The sequence below is a fragment of the Copadichromis virginalis genome, linkage group LG1 (genome assembly GCF_057382275.1).
Source record: "Copadichromis virginalis isolate Kocher_CV1m ecotype Utaka linkage group LG1, C_Virginalis_male_GT1.1, whole genome shotgun sequence".
Taxonomy (NCBI): Eukaryota; Metazoa; Chordata; class Actinopteri; order Cichliformes; family Cichlidae; genus Copadichromis; species Copadichromis virginalis.
In genome coordinates, this window is record NC_140618.1 from 39645254 (window position 1) to 39666145 (window position 20892).

Below are 20892 nucleotides of genomic sequence, written 5' to 3' on the forward strand. Positions count from 1 at the left end.
CCCTTAATGTAGGTGGGCGGATGTGGGTCAGCATTCCTCCTGTAGTCCACGATGAGCTCCTTGGTCTTCTCAGTGTTAAGCAGCAGGTTGTTTGTGTCACACCACTCACCCAGACGATCCACCTCCTCCCTGTAGGTCACCGTGGTGTCATCTGCAAACTTAATGATGGTGTTAGAACCACCGGCAGGTCTGCAGTCGTGGGTGAAGAGGGAGTAGAGGAAAGGGCTCATCACACAGCCTTGTGGTACACCGGTGTTCATCGTGATTGTAGATGAGCAGCGGTTATCCAGCCGGACATGTTGGGGGCGGTTGGTCAGGAAGTCCAGTAACCATTTGCAGATGAGGGAACTGATACCCAGGTCTGTCAGTTTCCTGATGAGTTGTGAGGGGTGGATTGTATTGAATGCTGAACTGAAGTCTATAAACAGCATTCTGGCGTAGGTGTTGTTGTTGTCCAGGTGTGAGAGGACAGAGTGCAGTGCGATGGAGACTGCATCCTCTGTGCTCCTGTTCTGGCGGTATGCGAATTGGTGGGGGTCCAGGGTGGGGGGAGACAGGATTTGAAGTGTGCTAGGACCAGTCGCTCTAAGCACTGGTCCTATCAGCCTTTCACTAAAATATCACCCACTCTCCAGCTCAGTACAGATTCAACAGTTAATGGGTGTGGTGAGGCATGGTCGGCGATGCCGTGCGGACGCACCTGCACGTCATCTGCAATCACGCCCGCCGTGGTAAAACACAGGGGAGCAGGGGTCTGCTCCGGCCGGAGGAAGAGGAGTGGCTGATCGAGCCGGGAGCGACGGCGGTGACAGAGGAGACGGAGGTCCCAGAGCCAGGGGAGCCTGCTCGATTGGAGCTGGCGTGCACCAAGCTTGAGATCGGCGTGCTCGCCAGACCAGCCTCACATCCACCAGAGGCCAGTGCATGCCGGACATCTGCACAGGTCCCTGTGAGCAGGGGCTCACGACCATGCCCGCGGGGTTGTGCCAGCTTGCCAGAAGAGACACAGTCCTGTCACCGGGTTGGAAACTGGTTGGGGGAGTAGGTCTGGCCGGATGGCTCCCTGGCCTCAATCAGGCGATGGGGGTGCGTGGTGAGGCGTTGTCGGTGATGTCGTGCAGACGCACCTGCACGGCATCTGCAATCACACCCGGCGTGGTAAAACCGGGGGAGCAGGGGTTGTGTGTTGTAAGTTGTGGTGTGATGTGCGGCTGGCAGCTTAAGAGCTGCAGCTGATGACAATAAATGGCTCTAAATGATGATCTGTGGTCCCGCCGTGCCTTATTCACACCACAATGGGATTGACAGAAAACTCTCAAAGCTTTTGCTAAAAAAAAACAACAAGGAGGAAGAGGAGACATTTACACTGAGATCTGAGCTTCTGGAGGGCATGTATTACTATGGCACAGAGAATCACTCATGGTTCAGCTGTACTTGCCCCTGAGAGGATGCTAATCAGACCGTGAGGACTTTAGAAGAACCGCCTGTGAGGAAGAAACATCAAGCTGCTCTTTTTCCTTTAAAAAAACAAAAGAAAGCAGAAGACCCTTTTGTAAGAAGGGATCACGTCTGTCGACCTTATTGTTGTTCAACCCCCCACAAAAAACCTCTCTCCAATCATTTGGTAAGCACCGATTTAAGTGCTGTTGACTCACCTGATTGTTAAGGATGACAATTATGTTTATTTATGTCCACTTAATGAATATGTCCAGTGCTGGAGAGCTTAACATGGTCAGTATTGAGTGGACAGACTGGCCATAAAAATGGTCTACCAAGGCAAATAAAGATGGAGTGAAGAGCAGAAGAGCAGAAGAGGTTATTAGGCAGAGAATTGAGGTTATCATATTGGGCTTTGAGAGCTGTTGGGCGCTATTGTTAAATGAATGTCTTGCTGCTTAGAGGAAGAGGCGTCTCTGGTGTTCAGGACTCAGCTCGTACCAGCTATTGATTACAGCCAGTGAGCAAAAGCTCCACGTGATCGCAGAAACAAAATAAAATCACTCGTCTTCGTCTAGCTCCCCATGTCTGCACTGTCAGCACAGTAGGACAAATCAAGCCTCATTTCCATCCCTTCAGAAGCTGCCACTTACCCACTTGGTGCCATTCATTTTGGTACAAGGCGAGAAATAGCTTTCCCACTCTCAAAAAGTGCTCATGACTCTTTGTCACAACAAACATAGCGACTGAATTTTTGGTCGCTCTTATCCAGTTTCACTACACTGGGCTCTGCTCTGCCACAACAATATTTCTCACATGTGACATTTTTACAAGAATGACAAACTAAACTTACACAAGTGTGCAGGAGACAGTATTATCTCTCAATATAATAAGGTAACTGAAAGAACTGCTGCTGGCTGGAATGAAATCATTTATTTTGACATAACTACAGAAAAATCATACATGCTTTCCATAGATGATTTCTGTGTCAGTTTAGAAATGATTGAGCATGACTGTTTGATATATCATCAAACTGGGTCACAGCTGTTGCTAAAGTGTCTTATTTTGATGACCTAATTGAGAAACATTCGTCGATGTTTAAATCACCTCAAAGTTTATCCCTTACTACTCTAATTAGTCTTGACAGCGAACTGACCTGTTTTTATCGGCCCGCTTCATGTCAGTTTAAATGAGGTAACAACCTGAACCTCGACTGTAAGCGCTGAAAGGTGTGCTGAAACCCCACTTGAATTATGGAATGGTGAAAAAAGCAATATGAAAATTTACAAACTCCCAAATGTTGCATCAGAAAGTATACATGAGAGCGCTCTCATTGAAATTCAGATTGCGCTTTCTGAAGCACGTATATATTTACCTCATTTTAGTATGTAAGTATAGGTCCATTCAAACTTGTATATCCACCAGTTTACTACAGTCAAGTGTTATTTGTACTAAGAGTGAGTCTAAAAGAAGCCAAATGCACGAGACCATCACAAAACACATCTTGTTAAAATGCACCGTGCAGCTGGGAGTCAGTTTTGGATTTATTAAGGACAAAAATGAGCCAAGCAGAAGCTGATGCACATTTTTATTTATTCCAGCATCTTTGTACTCTGCACCATTGTCATGTTGATGTCAAACTGTCAGTCGTGTCTATCGTCTACTCTGTTACATATTTGTACACATACTTGGTCAGTTCAGTCTTTAAGTGATGACGTGATGAATCCTGCTTCCAGGTCCAAACTACTCTGCGTTTATTAAGACTTGTGTTTCTAACATGTTTAAGTGCTTTGTATCTTGTTCTATTTAATCTGAAAAAGCCCCTAAAAACAGTCAATGATCACTGTCACCTCCCTCAGTTTTTATCATCACTGTTCATTTTAAAGCTCCGTTTTTAAACCCTTACGATGTAACTACAGCCCAGCCCATGCAACAGTATATGAATGACTAACCTCGTATTGTGGATGGATTATCTCAGTTGTTCTCCTGACTGAAGTTTGGTCTGTTTACAGCATCCTGCCATGCGATTGCATTTGTCTCTAACCATCAGGAACCCTCACGTTAACTTTTATCGAGTGGAAAGAAGTTAGCGTTCATCCTCCAGCTTCACTGTGTTTATGTTATGCTAACATAGCTGTGTAGCTAGCGATCACGTGGCACATCATTATATACCAGCTAGTCCAACTTCAGTATCGCTACAAACGTCACTGCTGTTTAGTTTTCTGTCTTCATTTATGTTGGAAGTGATAGCAGAGCTGTACGTTTGAATTTTTCTAGAAATCTCTCAGTCAGAACATGCTATATCATGCTTAGGTGGAAACTAGCGAGCTAACTTCCTGCTAACTTCTAACTCTGTTAAATTTAATAAATTCTGTTTTCATGGATGCCTGGATGTTAAACTTTATTGTTGCACCTGGTAAAGCAGCAACGCTGATCATTTTATTAAAAATGAAAGAATTTAGACAGTTTTTAACTCTGAGTGATGCTGCAGTGTTTGTTTGACCTGGCGTGGAGTTTGGACCCAGAAAGGGCTAATGACGTCAGACGTAAAGACCGGATACAGCCTATTCTGATTCCAATTCTTCATCATCAAAACCATAAGTGGAAAAACCTGCCTGAAACCAAGTGCAGAGTATACAGAAGAAGAATATTATTTGATCAGTGCATTTTGGTTCATGACTTTCATTGGGTTCATCAGCAGCAGATTTCACTTTACAATGCCTGCTTATACCACTTAACAAGTGCTAATTTACTCAGGTGTCCTAAAGTGTTAAAGTAAAAGCAAATCTTAAAATGTGGTTTGAATGATAGCACACATGCTGTCCCTTGAGTTTTCAGTCTGCACTTTCTTTTTCTTCACTCTCTCTTCTTTCCAGACAGAATTTCAGTCATTAAAATATTTATTTGTTGTTGTTATTTCTTGTTTTTCTAGAGAGCCCATTGACATTTGCAGCTCACCTGGACAATGCGGGGGAGATCATAAAGGTGCTGAAGAATGGAGGAGCTCATTTGGACTTCAGGGCAAAAGATGGCATGACTGCTCTTCACAAAGCTGCAAGGTCGAAGAACCAGATTATACTCACGGTGAAGGTTCCTCTCCTTTCATTTGTTTAGCACTTGCTTACTTGTGCATTGCTGGCTTTCTTTGTGTTAGAAGCCCAATGAAAGTCTGACAGCTGATAGATCATGCTCGAAGATGTTTTGCTGCAACGTAACCGACATGCATTCTTAATGCATGCAGACCTGTCATTTCACAGCATGTTGAGCTGATTAAGGGATGATGCCTCTAACTGTTTGTACTCGTGAAGTGAAGGCTATAGGTGAGTGTAGACAAGACTTCTGCAAGAGAAACAAAATGTGTTTTATCGTTGAAATCTCACAATGGACAGTCAGTTTCATAATGGTATGTGTGTGTGTGTCATGTGCACATGCATCAGCTTTTATATCAGCTTTTAACAGCTTTGAGTCTGTAAAAATATTTTGATTATAAATTTATGTAAATGTTAAAGAAACTTGGTTCCAGAAAACTGTTTTAGTGACTCCTGTGACTTTAGGTGAACTGAAATATCACTCACATTTGTACACAGCACGTGTGCAGGTTTGCGAGCTCTTTGCAAAGAAAGAATCACAGCTTATCTGCTTTATACTAATGTAGCAGCTACCTGTCTAACTTTCTTACCTGTCCATCCTTAGACGCTGCTAGAATTGGGAGCTTCTCCAGACTACAAGGACAGCCGGGGTCTGACTCCCCTGTATCACAGTGTGGTGGTGGGTGGGGACCCAGGCTGCTGCGAGCTTCTACTGAACCACCACGCTTCTGTGTGTTGCCAAGACGAGAACGGCTGGCATGAAGTTCACCAGGTACGACCCTGTGCACGACGTGCACCTCTAGACACGCACATAAAAATAGATTTAAAAAAATTTCCTCTGTGGTTATTTGGAACAGCTTGTATTAGTAAGGCACGCACACACATAGCCTTTCTCCGGCTGTGGGCGACTGTCTTGGCAGCTGTTACCCGTTGAAGTAGATAAAGGCATTTAAAGAGAGCCACTCTGCAGCAGTAACAAACTGTGAGCATCTCCACAAAGCGTGTGTGAGGTTGCGTTCAAGCCATCTGCTTTATCAGATTCCTTACATCTCGTTATCCTTGCGGAGCTGTCAAAAACTCTGCCCTCCCCCAACTGTCCCATTTCAGACATGATAACACTCTGCTGTCAGTTAACAATTACATGTATAGGATGGCTGATGGTGGCTCAGACTGTAAAGTTTTCTTTACTAATCCATAAAATTCTGGAAAATGCCATCAAGGAACGTAACGAACACCATACGCTGGTATGTTTCATGCTAACAGGCAAACAAAGCACTGAGCGTTAGTAATGTAACAAACTTCATGGACACAAGAATGTTATCCCTTCACTGGACAGTAATGGCTTTATTGTATTGTTGGCGCTTGACAGATTAATTGATCTTGAAATGAATTGTATTGGTCTCTGAGAAGAAATTCTTTTATTTTATAGTTCTATCCCAAAAGAACCACCAAGAAGCCAATTATTATCTCTTCACATAAAGATCATTTTTTATCACATAATTTAACTTCAGCATAATAATAATAACACAATAATAACACAAGCCTATTGGGGAGATATTAAAGCTTTATGTTACATTTCTTGTAGACCAGTTCTTGGTACTTGGCAGAGAAATGCTTTTTTGATAGTTATTTTGAAGCAACTTTTATTTGTCCAAGTTGCATTAAAACAATGTTCAGTCAGTTAAACAGTTAAAAGTTTTCCTCGATTCATCCCAGAATAAGAAAGAATAAAAAGGAAAATAAAAAAACTCCCCTTTCCCCTGAGAACTAATGTTTATATTACCATCTTTTGAATTTGATAGATAGATTTCAAGTAGGTTATCTTTGAAAGGGTCTGTGTTGGCCGTGCTCATCCTAAGAGCCAGCTCCAGGACTGCCTCTGGTCCTGGATGAGCGATGCCATCAGGTCCATCAGGAAGTAGGGTTTGATTGTTCTTAGACGTGAGACCGGCTCCTTCTCTTCCATGAGAAGAGAAGCACCCTGTTGGCGTAGTTGGAGGCTTTCTCTATCTGCTCCACCGCTCACCTTCAGGGTGTACAGTATGGTGGCCCGGTGGTTAGTACTGTTGCCTCACAGCAAAAAGCTCCTGACTTTCACTCTACCATCTCTACCTTTCTGTGTGAAGTTTCCATGAGTTCTCTCTGGTACTCCAGCTTCCTCCCACAGTCCAGAGGGTCAAAGTACAGGGACTGACATTCATATGGAAATAGATTCAGGATTGGAGTGACCATCACCTGCCTTCTGTATATGGATGACATCAAACTGTATGCCGGGAGTGGGCAAGACATCAACTCACTGATCCATGAGCATTGGCCAAATGGTTGCAAATATAGGGAAAGTAAATGGTAAATGGCCTGTATTTATATAGCGCTTTTACTAGTCCCTAAGGACCCCAAAGCGCTTTACATATCCAGTCATCCACCCATTCACGCACTGGTGATGGCAGCTACATAGTAGCCACAGCCACCCTGGGGCGCACTGACAGAGGCGAGGCTGCCGGACACTGGCGCCACTGGGCCCTCTGACCACCACCAGTAGGCAACGGGGGAAGTGTCTTGCCCAAGGACACAACGACCGAGACTGTCCAAGCCAGGGCTCGAACCGGCAACCTTCCGATTACAAGGCGAACTCCCAACTCTTGAGCCACGATCGCCCGCAGTGATCTGGACTGAATATATGGAGATACCAGAAGGCAGGATAGTGGACAAAGAGAACAGTTATAAGTAGCTGAGTGTCCCACAGACCAATGGGAAGCATGATGAAGATGGACGGTCAGCCATAGCCAAATACCCACAAAAGCTAAGATAGATGCCAAGAAGGAAGCTCAAACAATAGGAATAAAATCTCCCCCCAAGATAAGCTGCTCAAAGTGTACATCACACAGCTGAAGACAAATTGTGATGTGAAATAGAAGTGGGAAGCACAGAGGCCCTGATCATGGCAGCATGAGAACAGGCCCCAAGCACCAGATCCAGAGAGGCAGGAGTCTGCCTACAGTCTGTCTCTAAGTGCATGGAGGCAACTGTTGTTGTAATTTGGTGCTAAATAAATGAAATTGAATTGAATTACCACAGCTGACAGACCCAAGTTCAGGCTGTGCAAAGGTGCCACAGAGAGTATTCAGCAAATAGTAGTAGGATGTAATCTGCCTCTCAGCGTTCACTGGGAGGAACAATCAAGTGGATGCAAAAGTGCACCGGAACATCTGCGGCACATGTGGATTAGGATATCCCCAATTCCTGATAGGAGACACCACCAAAGATGGTTGAGAACAGCGGGGCTAAGATCCTGTGGGACCCCAGACAGAAGAGGAGCTGCTGGCAAACCAGTCAAACACAGTGGCAGCTGACAAGGAGCAGAAGATAGAATTTGCAATAGATGTGACAACCCAGCAGACATTACACAGCAGCATCAGAATGAAGAAGCACTGGAAAAAAGTCAAGTACCAGGAGCTGAAGTAACATCAGGAGCAGTTGGTAATAGGAGTGTTTTTGAGCCATAACCCCCAAAGAGTGGCTCCAGCCTAATGCAGGCACAGTATCTGTGTGTGTGTGTGTGTGTGTGTGTGTGTGTGTGTGTGTGTGTGTGTGTGTGTGTGTGTGTGTGTGTGTGTGTGTGTGTGTGTGTGTGTGTGTCATTCTGAATAAGGCCACTCTACATAGTGACTACTTTAGGTAATGTAAGTATGTTATGATGGTAAAACTTGTAATATTAGGATTCTTCACTTAGCAAAACATTTAATACAGAAAAATGTTCATGAGCTTGTTTAGTGCCAGATTTCATATGAGATCTCAGGGCTGGAGTCCCCAATGCTTCCCAGACCATTTTCCTTATTGTATTTGTTGGATTTCCCATGAGTGTTGGCTCCTGTGTCAAGTCTTTATTCAAAACAAATTTGGTGAATTTTGAAACAATTTTTCAAAATTCTGAACACGTGCACAGGACCACGTGCTCTAGGCTTTTCAATATTATATGTTACAAAAACGACAAAAAGATGAGCCCAGTGAAAGGGTTTAGATGCGTGATACTGAATACTGTAATAATGAATTTCTTTTCACTGTAACATGCTTTAGTTGATGAGCAGTTATTGATCTTCTCCTCTGACAGACCCATCAGTCTCTCAAAGAAGCTCCAGAGTAAATAGGCCATTTCACAATAAGCTCTTCCTCACACAATAACTGGCACCCGTCACTATAACTCCTAACTTCACTGATATTGACGAGGAAATTGGTTTATGAGCGCAGTAACTTCCTCCTCAGTCTGTTTTTTAACACCAGATGGCTTCATTTGTACATTCTGTTGCATTTTGATTTGCTATCGGATTTATTTAAGCCTTCCTCCTCTCATCCTATCCTTCCATCTTTTCATGACTGGGTTCAAACTGAGGGTACAGCTGCGTCTCATTATGATGTTATCTCCTTTGCAGCACACTGACATCTAGTGTTGGAGGCATTTTACTGCAACTTCTCTCGAGTGGAAGCGTCAATTGACTTTTTTGTGTATGTGCAGGCTTGTCGTCATGGCCATGTGCAGCACCTGGAGCATCTGTTGTTCTATGGAGCAGACATGGGCGCCCAGAATGCCTCGGGAAATGCTGCTCTACACATCTGTGCCCTATACAACCAGGTGAGCCGTGGGCGATTACATATGTTGACAGTTCATGAACTGGAGCTCTATTAGGGTTAATGTAGATTTAATATTGATTTCTTATTCAAATCCATTTTCAGGGTATTTTTTTGGCATTTTAACATTTTTGCCACTCTGAGTGTCTTATTCATACGTGCAGGCACACAGTGCCGTAAAAACATTTTTGCCCCGTTCCTGATTTTTAATATTAGTCAGAGATAACCTATGCAAATAGGTGTGAAATGATGATTTCATTTATTAAGGGAAAAAACTTTCCAAACCTCTTTCCCTGTGTGAAACAGTAAAGGAGTGATTTGGCCAGAATCCACACATTAGGTGTGACTCACTCACAGACAGTATGCTCTCATCACAGTTTCTATAACAGGCACATCAGAGGCACAAGTAAATGTGTACGTGCACCCTCTAGATCAGAGACAAAGTTGTGGTGAAAGAGAGAGGAAGTGCAATATTTAAATGCACCTAAATGCTGCAAAATTTGCGGCATTTGCAAATTTGCAAAAATTTGCAGCTAAACCATCAGTCGTCTATTTTGCATGGGTTACTTTTGCTTTATGCCTGGCGTCTCCATTTGTGTTAAATTTGTGAGTAAAAATTGTGTTTCCAGCCAAAGACACAATCCTTTGGGATTGCATCAGGGATGGTATCTGGTGTAAAACTCTAGCTTTTATACTAGAAGTAGTAGCTTCTGAATTTAGCTGTGTGCTAATAAAAACAATCATTTGAAAGTTTGAGCTTACTCTGTGTCTTATTCTCTGCTTAAAACATGTAGGTTAATTATTTTATATACACACATTGAGTGTGTATTTTGTGTGTTCTGTGGTTGGTATATTCCTGGTGCTACACCTACAGCCTGGCTTATTTTGAAATCCATCTGCTATTCAGATTGGTTGATCCCACATTTTTGTGGTTTGTGAATCTGGATAACTTTCATTTTAAATACGCATTAATGTTGTGACTGTTGTGTTGTATTACATTAGTTTTGCATTACTCTGTAAGATGGCTGAGATGCATTGTCACATAATTATAAATTAAGTGAATCAAATCTCTGTCCTAATGAGGAAAAACTGGATATTTTTGTTCAAGAACACAAAAATAAAAGCAACAAGCTCAAAACATATTTAACAGCAAAGGAACAAAAACGTTGTCTATGAAGCTACAAACCTGACTTGTCATTACTGCTTCTGTACCCGTTGACGTTCAAGCTCTGGCAGCTGGCTGGTCTCAACTCAGTATCACGGCAAAGGGTCTAATGCCCACCCTGTGTGTGTCGTGCTTTGCTTCTCATTAGCATGAGATGGGAAAGCATGCTTAAGTTGGAATATGCTCCAGTACAAGTGGAGGTGGCTATTTTGTTTCAAGCTAATTCCAAAGACCATGGGAAAGCATTTAGAGAGACGTCACTGAGACATTTACATGAAAACACACATTATCCACCTAGCATAATTGTTTATGTGACACTGACATTACTTGGTCATTAGCGACTTCTTGGCTTTAAATATTGGCTCCCCCTGCTGGTACTGCAAATTCAGTATGCATGTCCATTTCAAGTACAAATGGTTTACCAGCATGTTTATTACACGCTTTGCCGTGATACAATATTCCAGCTTTAACATCATTCTGGAATATTTGCCATTTTGTGTAAGCATGCTGTCCATGCTAGTGCTTGAAAGAGTTTATATCATGTCAGCGGAAGTGGATAGTTCTTTATGTCCTGGGTGTACTTTGCACCATCGTATTGTTGTCCTTTCATTTAATAATTGGGGCGATCGTGGCTCAAGAGTTGGGAATTCGCCTTGTAATTGGAAGGTTGCCGGTTCGAGCCCCGGCTTGGACAGTCTCGGTTGTTGTGTCCTTGGGCAAGACACTTCACCCGTTGCCTACTGGTGGTGGTCAGAAGGCCCGGTGGTGCCAGTGTCCGGCAGCCTCGCCTCCGTCAATGCGCCCCAGGGTGGCTGTGGCTACAATGTAGCTGCCATCACCAGTGTGTGAATGTGTGGATGACTGGTTGTGTAAAGCGCTTTGGGGTCCTTAGGGACTTTTAAAGCGCTATATAAATACAGGTCATTTACCGTTTAATAAAGCTTTAAGTAATATTCATTACTGCTCAGAAGCTGCAGACAGCTCGTTTCTCCTTAATGCACACGCACTGAAGTCAGCTGATTGCAGAACAAGAAAAAAGACATATGAACCATTCCCCAACTCCAATGACAGGTTCATAAGATTAGTGCAATGGGAAATTTAGTTACATTGTACTTCTTATCTCTTCATAGCCTAAATTTAATGATAATCATTTCACATTTTCCAGTCTTGATGAAAAAGTTCATTTTCGAGTCTGCCACTTCTGTGTGAGAGGTATACAGTTCTCCATTACACGACAGATAACACTGAAAGCTATGAAGAGGGATTAGTTTTCATTTAGCACATTTCAGATGTTTAATGATTTGACCACCAACACATCCAGAGAATTACATGTGAATTTTGTCAGAAGTTGTACATTTATCAGTTCTAAATTGTAAGCTCCAAATAATTCTGCTACTCTGTTACAAAGAATTTTTCAGTAGCAGTTCTTGGACCTAACCAATATGTTCTAAGCATTTAAAAAGAGTTAGTTTTCAAATGAAAGGTGACTATTTAAATCCTTTCAGCTTTCCTGTTATTTTTACAAGAGACTGTGTTCTTTATGGACAACAGCTTAAAACTCCATATCAGTATATGAACCATATGCATAGTGAAGTTGTCAGTGGGGTTTGGAGTGCGGTTGTTGGGGTGGTGATGCTTGTGGTTGGAGGAAGGATTGCAGAGAACAGATGAAATTTGTACATACACTACCTCTGTTCACCTTTGGGCAGCGGTGTCCAGTGGTGTACACATTAAGTTAATTGATCATTCTAAACTGGCCTTGGATGTGAGACAGATAAAGTGCTTTAAGTGCATAGAATAAAGTGCTGTAGTAATATAGAGTGTGGCTCTGTGGTGTGATAGTTTTCTTTATGTGCAAAAGATTTCAAGACATAATCTAGGGGGCCCAAAACCAATGTACTCTGAGTGCCAGTCCCAAACCCAGACACATGGGAAGGCATCTGGTATAAAATCAGTGCCACAGCAAACATTCATCTGCAGGGTGATGTGCTGAGAAAAATCCAAAAGAAGCTTATAAATGTATGATTGAATGTGACATGTGGTCCGAATTTGGTCTGAGCAGTCACTGAGACTAAAGTTTGCTATATAATGTCGATTCTATTTCCTCATTAACTTGCTCTATAATTTGGGGGTTGGGGAATCTTTTCTTCTGTAAAACAGCCTAGCCAAGGTTCTCAAAGTGTGACCCGATAAGCTCCTTTTCCATTACTACCTACTCAGATCGACTTGCCATGGTTCACCATGGTTTTCAGGGTTTTTCCATTACGTCATACCACCTGGTACCACGTATTAAAAAGTACCTGCTCGGCCGGGGTTCCGAATATGTGAACCAAATTTTTTGAAACCCAGAAACGGGGAAAATGGCCACAAAAAACAACGCCATGATCCCCGAGTCTGACGAGAAGCCACAGACCGAGCAGCAGGTATATTCTTGCCTTGATGTCCACCTTTGTTGCAGCGTTCATGTCGCATATTAATTACATCATGGGATGCTCGGACGCAGACCAAACCTTTGTAACAATGAAAAATAGATTTCAATAAACAGCCACCTCACTAATGGGTCAAAAACGAAAACCTATTCAAAACTTATAACGTAGGGGTGTCAAATGTTTAAGATCTTGGTGTCTTCCGTTGATCCAATTCAGGCTTGGGGGTGGGCTGAAGCCTGTCCCAGCTGCCATAGTGTGAGAGGCACAGTACACCCTGGACACATCACTGGATTATCACACAGGGACAGACAGCTATTCAAATTCACATGCCACACTTATGGCTAATTAAAATCACCAATTAAGCCAACCCAAGCAACTGCATGTGGACACTTAAAAAACTTTCACACATACAGCTTTTGAAATTGAGCAGTTGCAGCATTATTATTGTTAGTTATTTTTGTAACATCTGGTCGAAATATAAAATCACTCTTCACCAGTGTTGGGTAAGTTACTTTAAAATAGTAACTTAGTTACATTACCAGTTACTTCTCTCAAAAGTAACTCAGTTACTTCAAGTTACTCGTTACTTTCAAAGTAACTAGTTACTAGGGAAAGTAACTCCACGAGAGAAATCCCACGCCTGGACCGTCATTGACTGCTGCCATGATTCTAGCCTACGTCACAGCGTCATGTGCGCCTTTTACATCCAACACAAAAACTGCAGTCATGGTGCTTTCGATTGTACTCAGAACTCGGAAATTCTGCCTTCTGAGTAGGAAGATGTAGGTAACACCAGACTGCAGATGAGCTGCATACAGGGCTGGACTGGGACAGAAAATTGGCCCGGGCATTTTGACTAGATGGCCCTATAATGGCCCACCATTATAGGAAAAATCATAAAGCCTTTGAATGAAAACAAACACTGTTGTGACAGTGATGTACACTGTTTTGATGGTATATATGCATCAATCTATCAATCGTTTGTTGTAAGATTCAGATAATTATTTTTTAAAAGCTAGACATTTTAAATGAGAATAAGAAAGAAAAGTATTTATTTGTGCCCCCCTCTCCCTGTTAATGCCCTACATGCCCCCCTGGCAACACTTTGCTAGATCCGCACCTGCACAGTTACCAGCTGTCAGCTACTTAGAAAAGGATCCTGGTGTTATTTGTCTCTCAGAAACAGTTCATAACTTCCCTTCAACTCATTCATGTCACCTAAAAGGTAAACCTGTTTCTCCATCACAGCTCTGATGATTCAGTAAGGACATCTCCTGGTTTCATCTTCATGTTTCCCTCTCACCAGATAACCAAACCATATCATGACCAGCAGCTTTTACAGCTGTGGCTCCAGCAAACATCAGCTGATACTAGAAATTAATATTAAATAAATTCTAACAACAGCTGATCAAGCTTAAACGTGCTGCTGTTGTTTAGCGCGACATCCGCTGGTTTCCTCTTTCGGCGCAAAGTGAGCGATAAACAAACAAGAGAGCTGATCAGCTGATCATTGATCAGTTTCATGATTGAAGTAGAAACAGGAGAGGGAGGGGGGAGAATGAGAGAAGAAGAGGCAGCTGTGCAGCAAAGACACAGAATAACTCCAGCTTTGTGTCTTTTTCATTGTAGCTAAAGTCCGGGACAAACTGTTCCTTTTCACCTCAATAAGAAACGCGTAATATTTTCTCTGAATACCAGACGGGACGGTTGGCAACTCTAATAACTTATGAACAAAATAAAAGTTCAACATCATTAACTTCATAGCACCACCCAGCTGTATAGAAACTCCGTCATGCTAGCTAGCACGCAGTACGGAAAAAGTCAGAATAACGAAAATAAACTCCACCTAAACTTGGTTTATATCTGACCCAGAGAGACTGCAGGTCATAACTTCTTACCTGAAGTTCAGTTCACACTTGGACCGGCGGCCGCCTCGGGTCTCTTTTCCTTCTGCGTCCCTTTTCCTTCATCCACCTGCTGGCTTCCACCACTTGCTAATGTTACTGAATCTGTGGAAGCTCCGCGATAGCCACCACACGAAGTAACGAGTAACGAGCCTATCTAAATCCCAGTAACGACTAACGCGTTCCTGATTTTGGCATAATAACTAGTTACCGTGCTCGTTACCACAATAATAACGTAGTTACTGTAACGCGTTACTTAATAACGCGTTAGTCCCAACACTGCTCTTCACTTTGTATACACTTTGACTGCTGTGCAATAATGTTTGCATTACCACGCCAGGTAATGGGGTGCATTTTATTAAAAAACTCAAAGTATTAATGTCTTCACTACAATGTTCACAATTTGCCTCCATATGTAGAGTTATTTATCAATGGATAAATAAATATGTCTTAAATTTTAGATTCCTCAAAGTAGCCACCCTTTGCTTTGTTGACAGCACTGCAAACTCGTGGTCTTCTCTCAGTAAGCGTCATGATGCAGTCCCCTGAAATTGTTTCCCTTCACAGGTGTGCATTATCAGGGTTCATTTGTGGAGTTTCTTGCCTTCCTAATGGGGTTGGGACCATCAGTTGTGTTGTGCAGAAGTCAGGTTGGTACACAGCTGACAGCTCTAGTTGACAACTGTTAGAATTCATATTATGGCAAGAACCAATCAGCTAAGTGAAGGGAAATGACAGTCCATCTTTACATTTAAGAACTGAAGGTCAGTCAGTTAGTCTGGAAAATTTCTGAAACTTTGAACGTGTCTCCAAGTACACTGACAAAAACCATCAAGAGCTACAATAATACTGGCTCACATGAGGACCGCCCCAAGCACCTCAGATCAGAGCCCAGATAAATGCCACACAGTGTTCCAGTAGCAGACATATTTCTACATCAATGGCTCAGAGGAGACTGCATGAATCAGGCCTTCATGACCAAATAGCTGCTAAGAAACCACGACTAAGGAAAAGCAACAAGCAGAAGAGATTTGTTTGGGCAAAGAAACACGAGGTATGGACATTAGACCAGTGAAAAATCTGATGAGTCCAAATTTGAGATCTTTGGTTCCACCCACCGTGTCTTTGTACAACACAGAAAAGGTGACCAGATGACCTCTACACCCATGAAGCTTCATGAGCTTCCCTTAATGAGCGCAACAAAGCAGAAAACCAAAGCAAAGGGTGGCTACTTTGAAGAATCTAAAATATAAAACATTTCACACTTCTTTGCTTACTATATGCCTTCAGTGAGAATCTACAATGTCATGAAAATAAAGGAAAACCGTTATATGAGAAGGTGTGTCCAAACTTTTGACTTGTTGTGTAGGTGTACAAAAAAGTGTTTGTGTGAGTGGGTGAATGAGGCATGTTGTCAAGTAGAGTAGAAAAGCCCTGTGTAAGTATCATACCATTTACCAACTCTGACAGCCCTAACTAGTTTTAACCTAATGGTTGCATACAGTATATGATCATTTCTCTGTTATACTGTATAAAAGTCTTTCAACTGGAAAAAATAAGAAAAGAAAAGGTGGCCGTGAATGCAACCCTCTATTTCCTGCTGTCAGGTACATTACAGTATCTCACTGAACTGATTTAACTATTTTAAATGCTGTGTGCTCCTGTGTGCTAATATATGCACTCCTGCTTTTGTTGCTGACTCCACCGTTTTCGGTTCTGCTATGACTGCATACAAACTGAATACAGTGTGATTTCCTTCCCTTTTGTAGCAGTCTCTTTACAAGTTTTTCATCATGGAAATGATGTTCTGATGTTGAACTATGGGCGCCTGGTGTATCCCAGGAGTATACCGTCCTGAAATCGTAACTTTTAACTCTACATTATTTGTGACAGCAGCCTCTCAGTTTTTCTTTTTCTTTTCTTGGCTCTTATTATCTTGATTGCCAATGGTTTAGGCAGTCTCTCATTTACCATGTGATAGAAATGACAAATGGGACAAAAGCTTAAAAGTCAATTTCACTGTGATGATCTACAAAAACACTGTTCTCCTCATCATTCCACATCATGTCTCAGGAGCAGAAAGAGATATGGATGTAAACTGCAACTTAATAGGTTGGCTGAGGCATGCACATACACTTACTTGGATGTGGAGCCACTTCACCCCTCGTCTAAGACGTTTCTTTAGTTCTCTTGCTAGGATGATAATTGTAGTTGAATTTAGCAATAATCTGAATTTCAAAAACAAGTGTGGCTGTTTTTCTGAATGGGCTTGAGCAAAGCACAGTGGAAGGCATGTTTCTTCATTAGCTTGAACATGCACACATTCTAGCTTATTTTGACTTGCTTGCACATAAATACACACATAGGCACACACGCACTGCTGTTACAAATAGCTCCCAAGAAAAGCACACAAGTGGAAAATATATTTTGAGGATTTTTTAAATGTTTATATCTTCCAAGTGCAGTGGGATTTGTACTGAGTAGCAAAAAATAGCTCGTATCTGTTGATAAGTCTAACTGAATGTGCACAGATTGGATTTCAAAGACCACTCTGCTTAAACCTATCTTTATACTCTTTATCTAAAGGTCAGCAGTGCCCTCTAACACTTGTTTGTAAAGCCAGTCATCTGAGACCATTTAACACATTGACCTTGGAGTGGGGCCAGTTAAGCAGAGAAGTACTGCTTTGAATAAAAAGCAGCCCACTGATTTATTTGTATCAAAGCAAGAAATCACTGCCTTTTAAATCCAATCTTTACCAAAGGAAACAGATATGACATTGATCTGCAAATGAGAGACTAAAGCAATGTTTTAGTCTCTCTTTACCTGTGGATTTATTCTTTTCCATTCACCTGGCTGCTGTCATTTTTAAAGAAGTGGAAAACCTTGGAACCTTTTGACTTCTGAGGCACAGTGAGGTGAACTGGTGTGAGAAGAAAGACTGTTTGATGATAATTTTTTACACCACCCTTGTTATGAGGGGAAAACAGGGGTGGATGAAACCATCTTCTGGTTGGTCAAAGTAGCCATTCATGTTACCCGAATCCTCCAATCAATTCCTTTCTAATTAATTTTGTTACCACATTAATTTCATCTTCCTCTGTCTCTTCGTCATGTCTCCACAGCTAGTGCTAACAGCAACAGACTCATGTGACAGTGAGGCCTGGTTACTAGCTGTTGCCGGTACTAATGTTCTGACAGTTAACATGTTGGTCTATTATTAGTTTCTTTTTATTGTTTTCTCTCAGCTTTTCAGCTCCACTTCTTCCAAACTAAACTTTTTCCACAAGCTGCGTGAGCACGCAGCGAAGGTAGGGGAGAGACCAGTCGCTGAGAGATTTGTTTGGCCAATCCAGTGTCAGTAATGAAAATGACAAAATGGTAGTTCTAAATAAATTCTAAATGCATTTAGGACGTTTTTACTCACTTTGTCTCTTCCATGATGTTATTTCTCTCTCCAACAACATAGGTTACAATTACATTAGCATGACCAATTATGCAAATTAGGCGATGACATCATTTAGCGACTTCTAACGATTTTTAGGACAGCCACTAGAGATTTTCCTTACTGAAGAGTTGGCAACACTGCATCAAATTAGCAAAGGTGAGGAAGCAAATGTTCTACACTGCTCTTTGCACCCATAGCTCTGCTAAGCAGACCTTTTTTAAAAAGTCCTTGTGCTTGTAAAATTATATTTATCTTCAGTATTCACTCACGTAAATTTACATCATGGATATATGAATAATATGAAAGGACACTGCAGTTAAAAGGACATTTGATCCTCTCAGTGTGCACCAGAGGACACTACCTGTTGAAGGTGCTAACACAGCTAATGCTAGTATCGCTGGTGTAGCCCCACTCTTGTAGGCTCATTTTAGCTTTTGAAAATATTACATACCAGCAATACTAGCTAGCTGCCATTTTTAGTAAGCTAATGTGCTCTTTATAAATAAAACGTCAACCACCTCAAATTGTTAAAACCACCAACAAGCCCTGTTACACTGACATCATTTTGCAGCAATGGCTACAAACTACAGCCTTTATAATAATGATTAAAATGCTGTCTCATCATTTCAGATGTTACCACATAGCTTTTCTGCAGGAGTTGAAAGAACTGTGATAACATGATTAAAATGATGTCACTAACATGACTTAGAGATAACATGATTTATCCTGTTGAACTTCGTCTGGAAACATTTCAGGCCTCTTCAAAATATGTTTAAATTCATCATTATTGAATCGAAACAATGAATAGGATTGAAGCACTACTGAACGCCGAGCCATCAAAGGGTAAAATACCACGAGTGGGGTAACGTTTTGTAGCTGTACCTACACCCAGTGAACTGTTTTATTAGAAATTTGTATTTGTAGAAATTCTGTATAGTCTGTGTGCATAATGTTTCTGGATATTGTGATGTACATATGTATAATATATAATATATAATCATTTTCAGAGATCATAATACAAGTTGCGTTATTAAATCACTGATGATATTTTCATTGATTGTTATTTTTAAATAATCTTGTGTGTGTAGGTTTGTTTGTGGATGTCACATTGGACTCCCCTGGGGGATGAGGGCACACTCACATCTGTTCTGGTGTTACACCTTTGGCAGATGAATCAGCCTTTTGGCACCTGGCACACACATAAGAAAAGCAGCAACCTGGACTTTATTCTCCTTTAAGTCACAGTTACAATAATTCCTAGAGACCTGGATAAAGTTATTAAGACGGATGTCTGTAGCTTGGACAGCTTGGACATTTAGTTGTTTCAGGAGTTATATTAAAGTTATTGATACAAATGAATGTTTGCTTTCATTTTGCATTATGTTGTGAATACCAGAAGGTTACTGGTTGTTGAGAAGAGATCAAATCACTACAGTCATACAAATTTCAACGTGCAGACGAGGTAGATTCAACCGAATTTGGTCACTAAAGAGCTTAAAAATATATGAAATGTTTCCTCCCCTGAAAACTGAAACGTCAAACTTACTTAGTTACGTAACACATAACACATGATGCTCCTAAGACCTGAACTCTTGTTTATTGTTTGCATGTTTAACTTCTGTAAGGTATTTTGGCTTAATTGGATCTGATAAGTTTAAAAAACTGAGCATCAACTTTGAACAGAAAGGACGGCATAAAGTTGCTGATGATGTTCTTTAATATGCAAAATTAAGTATAGTTGTTGCATGGAAGATGTAAAACAGCTTTTTCTCCGTGTCAGGATTGAGCTATATTTCAAAGGAAATTATCATGTGCATTACTCCACAGCTGCTGATGAGTAAAAACATCATTTCAACCGTGCAAAGTACACAATGGAACGATACATGTCAGATGCAGACGTGGAAAAAGTACTTACATGCTTACTTAAGCAGAAGTACAGACATCTGTGTTGAAAAGTACTCCAGTAAAAACTGAAGCGCTGAATCAATTTCTTTACTCGTGTAAAAGTGCAAAAGTAAAGGCTAAGAAAGGAAAAAGTAGTTCCTTGAAGGACGTTTCTACCATCGACTTTTATGCAAAAGTAACTGAACCTTGTGCTATATTAAAGATGATTATAAAATACTATTAGTACAACAACTGTTTTCTGTTGCCTGCATTGTAGAGAGTAAAATGAGCACCGCACATTCAGCAGCGGTGGGAGCGTAGTATTGGTTGTAGTGGTTCAGCGTGGGGAAAAGAATCAGAGCTCTTCAGTAGATTTTCTTAGTGTACAGGCTGTGATCAGCTGACCTGCTGCTCTCTGTGTATTTAGACTGAATTCAACAAGATGTAAGCAGATGTTTCATGTTTGAAGCGGGTGTTTCACAGCTGTCTTGGCTGATTTCCATTTCCTACAGTAACAGTATACTTTTGATTTTGTCTTTATACTAGACACTATACAAATGTTACAACAGTGGAATTTAGTAAATTAGTCTAAGTGTCATCAACTTAAATGCAAATTATTCTTCTATATTTGATGTAACCAAACGCTGACCATGAGCGTCACAGCCACCGTGGACCTGTCCAACACAGAGCCTCATCAAGTCAGGTTTATTTATTTATATAGCACATTTTAAAACAACAGGGTTGATCAAAGTGCTTAACAATCAGCAAAAAAACAGCGAGACATTAAAAGGCAACGGTATGCGGTATTTGACAGGGAGCCAGTGTAAATTAGCTAGAACTGGGGTGATGTGATTATACTTTCTAGAACCTGTTAGAAGACGTGCAGCAGCATTTTGAACTAACTGCAGACGGT

General features: G+C 41.4%; 1 protein-coding gene across 1 annotated transcript in view; it reads left to right on the forward strand.

Moving 5' to 3' along the window:
• The window catches only part of shank2b (SH3 and multiple ankyrin repeat domains 2b), a 230239-nt gene that overhangs the window by 22492 nt on the left and 186855 nt on the right, over window positions 1-20892 (forward strand). The window contains exons 5-7 of the mRNA XM_085462321.1: window positions 4370-4521; window positions 5131-5298; window positions 9037-9153. Of these exons, the coding sequence (XP_085318447.1) occupies window positions 4370-4521; window positions 5131-5298; window positions 9037-9153 (437 nt within the window). The remainder of the gene's footprint in view (window positions 1-4369; window positions 4522-5130; window positions 5299-9036; window positions 9154-20892) is intronic.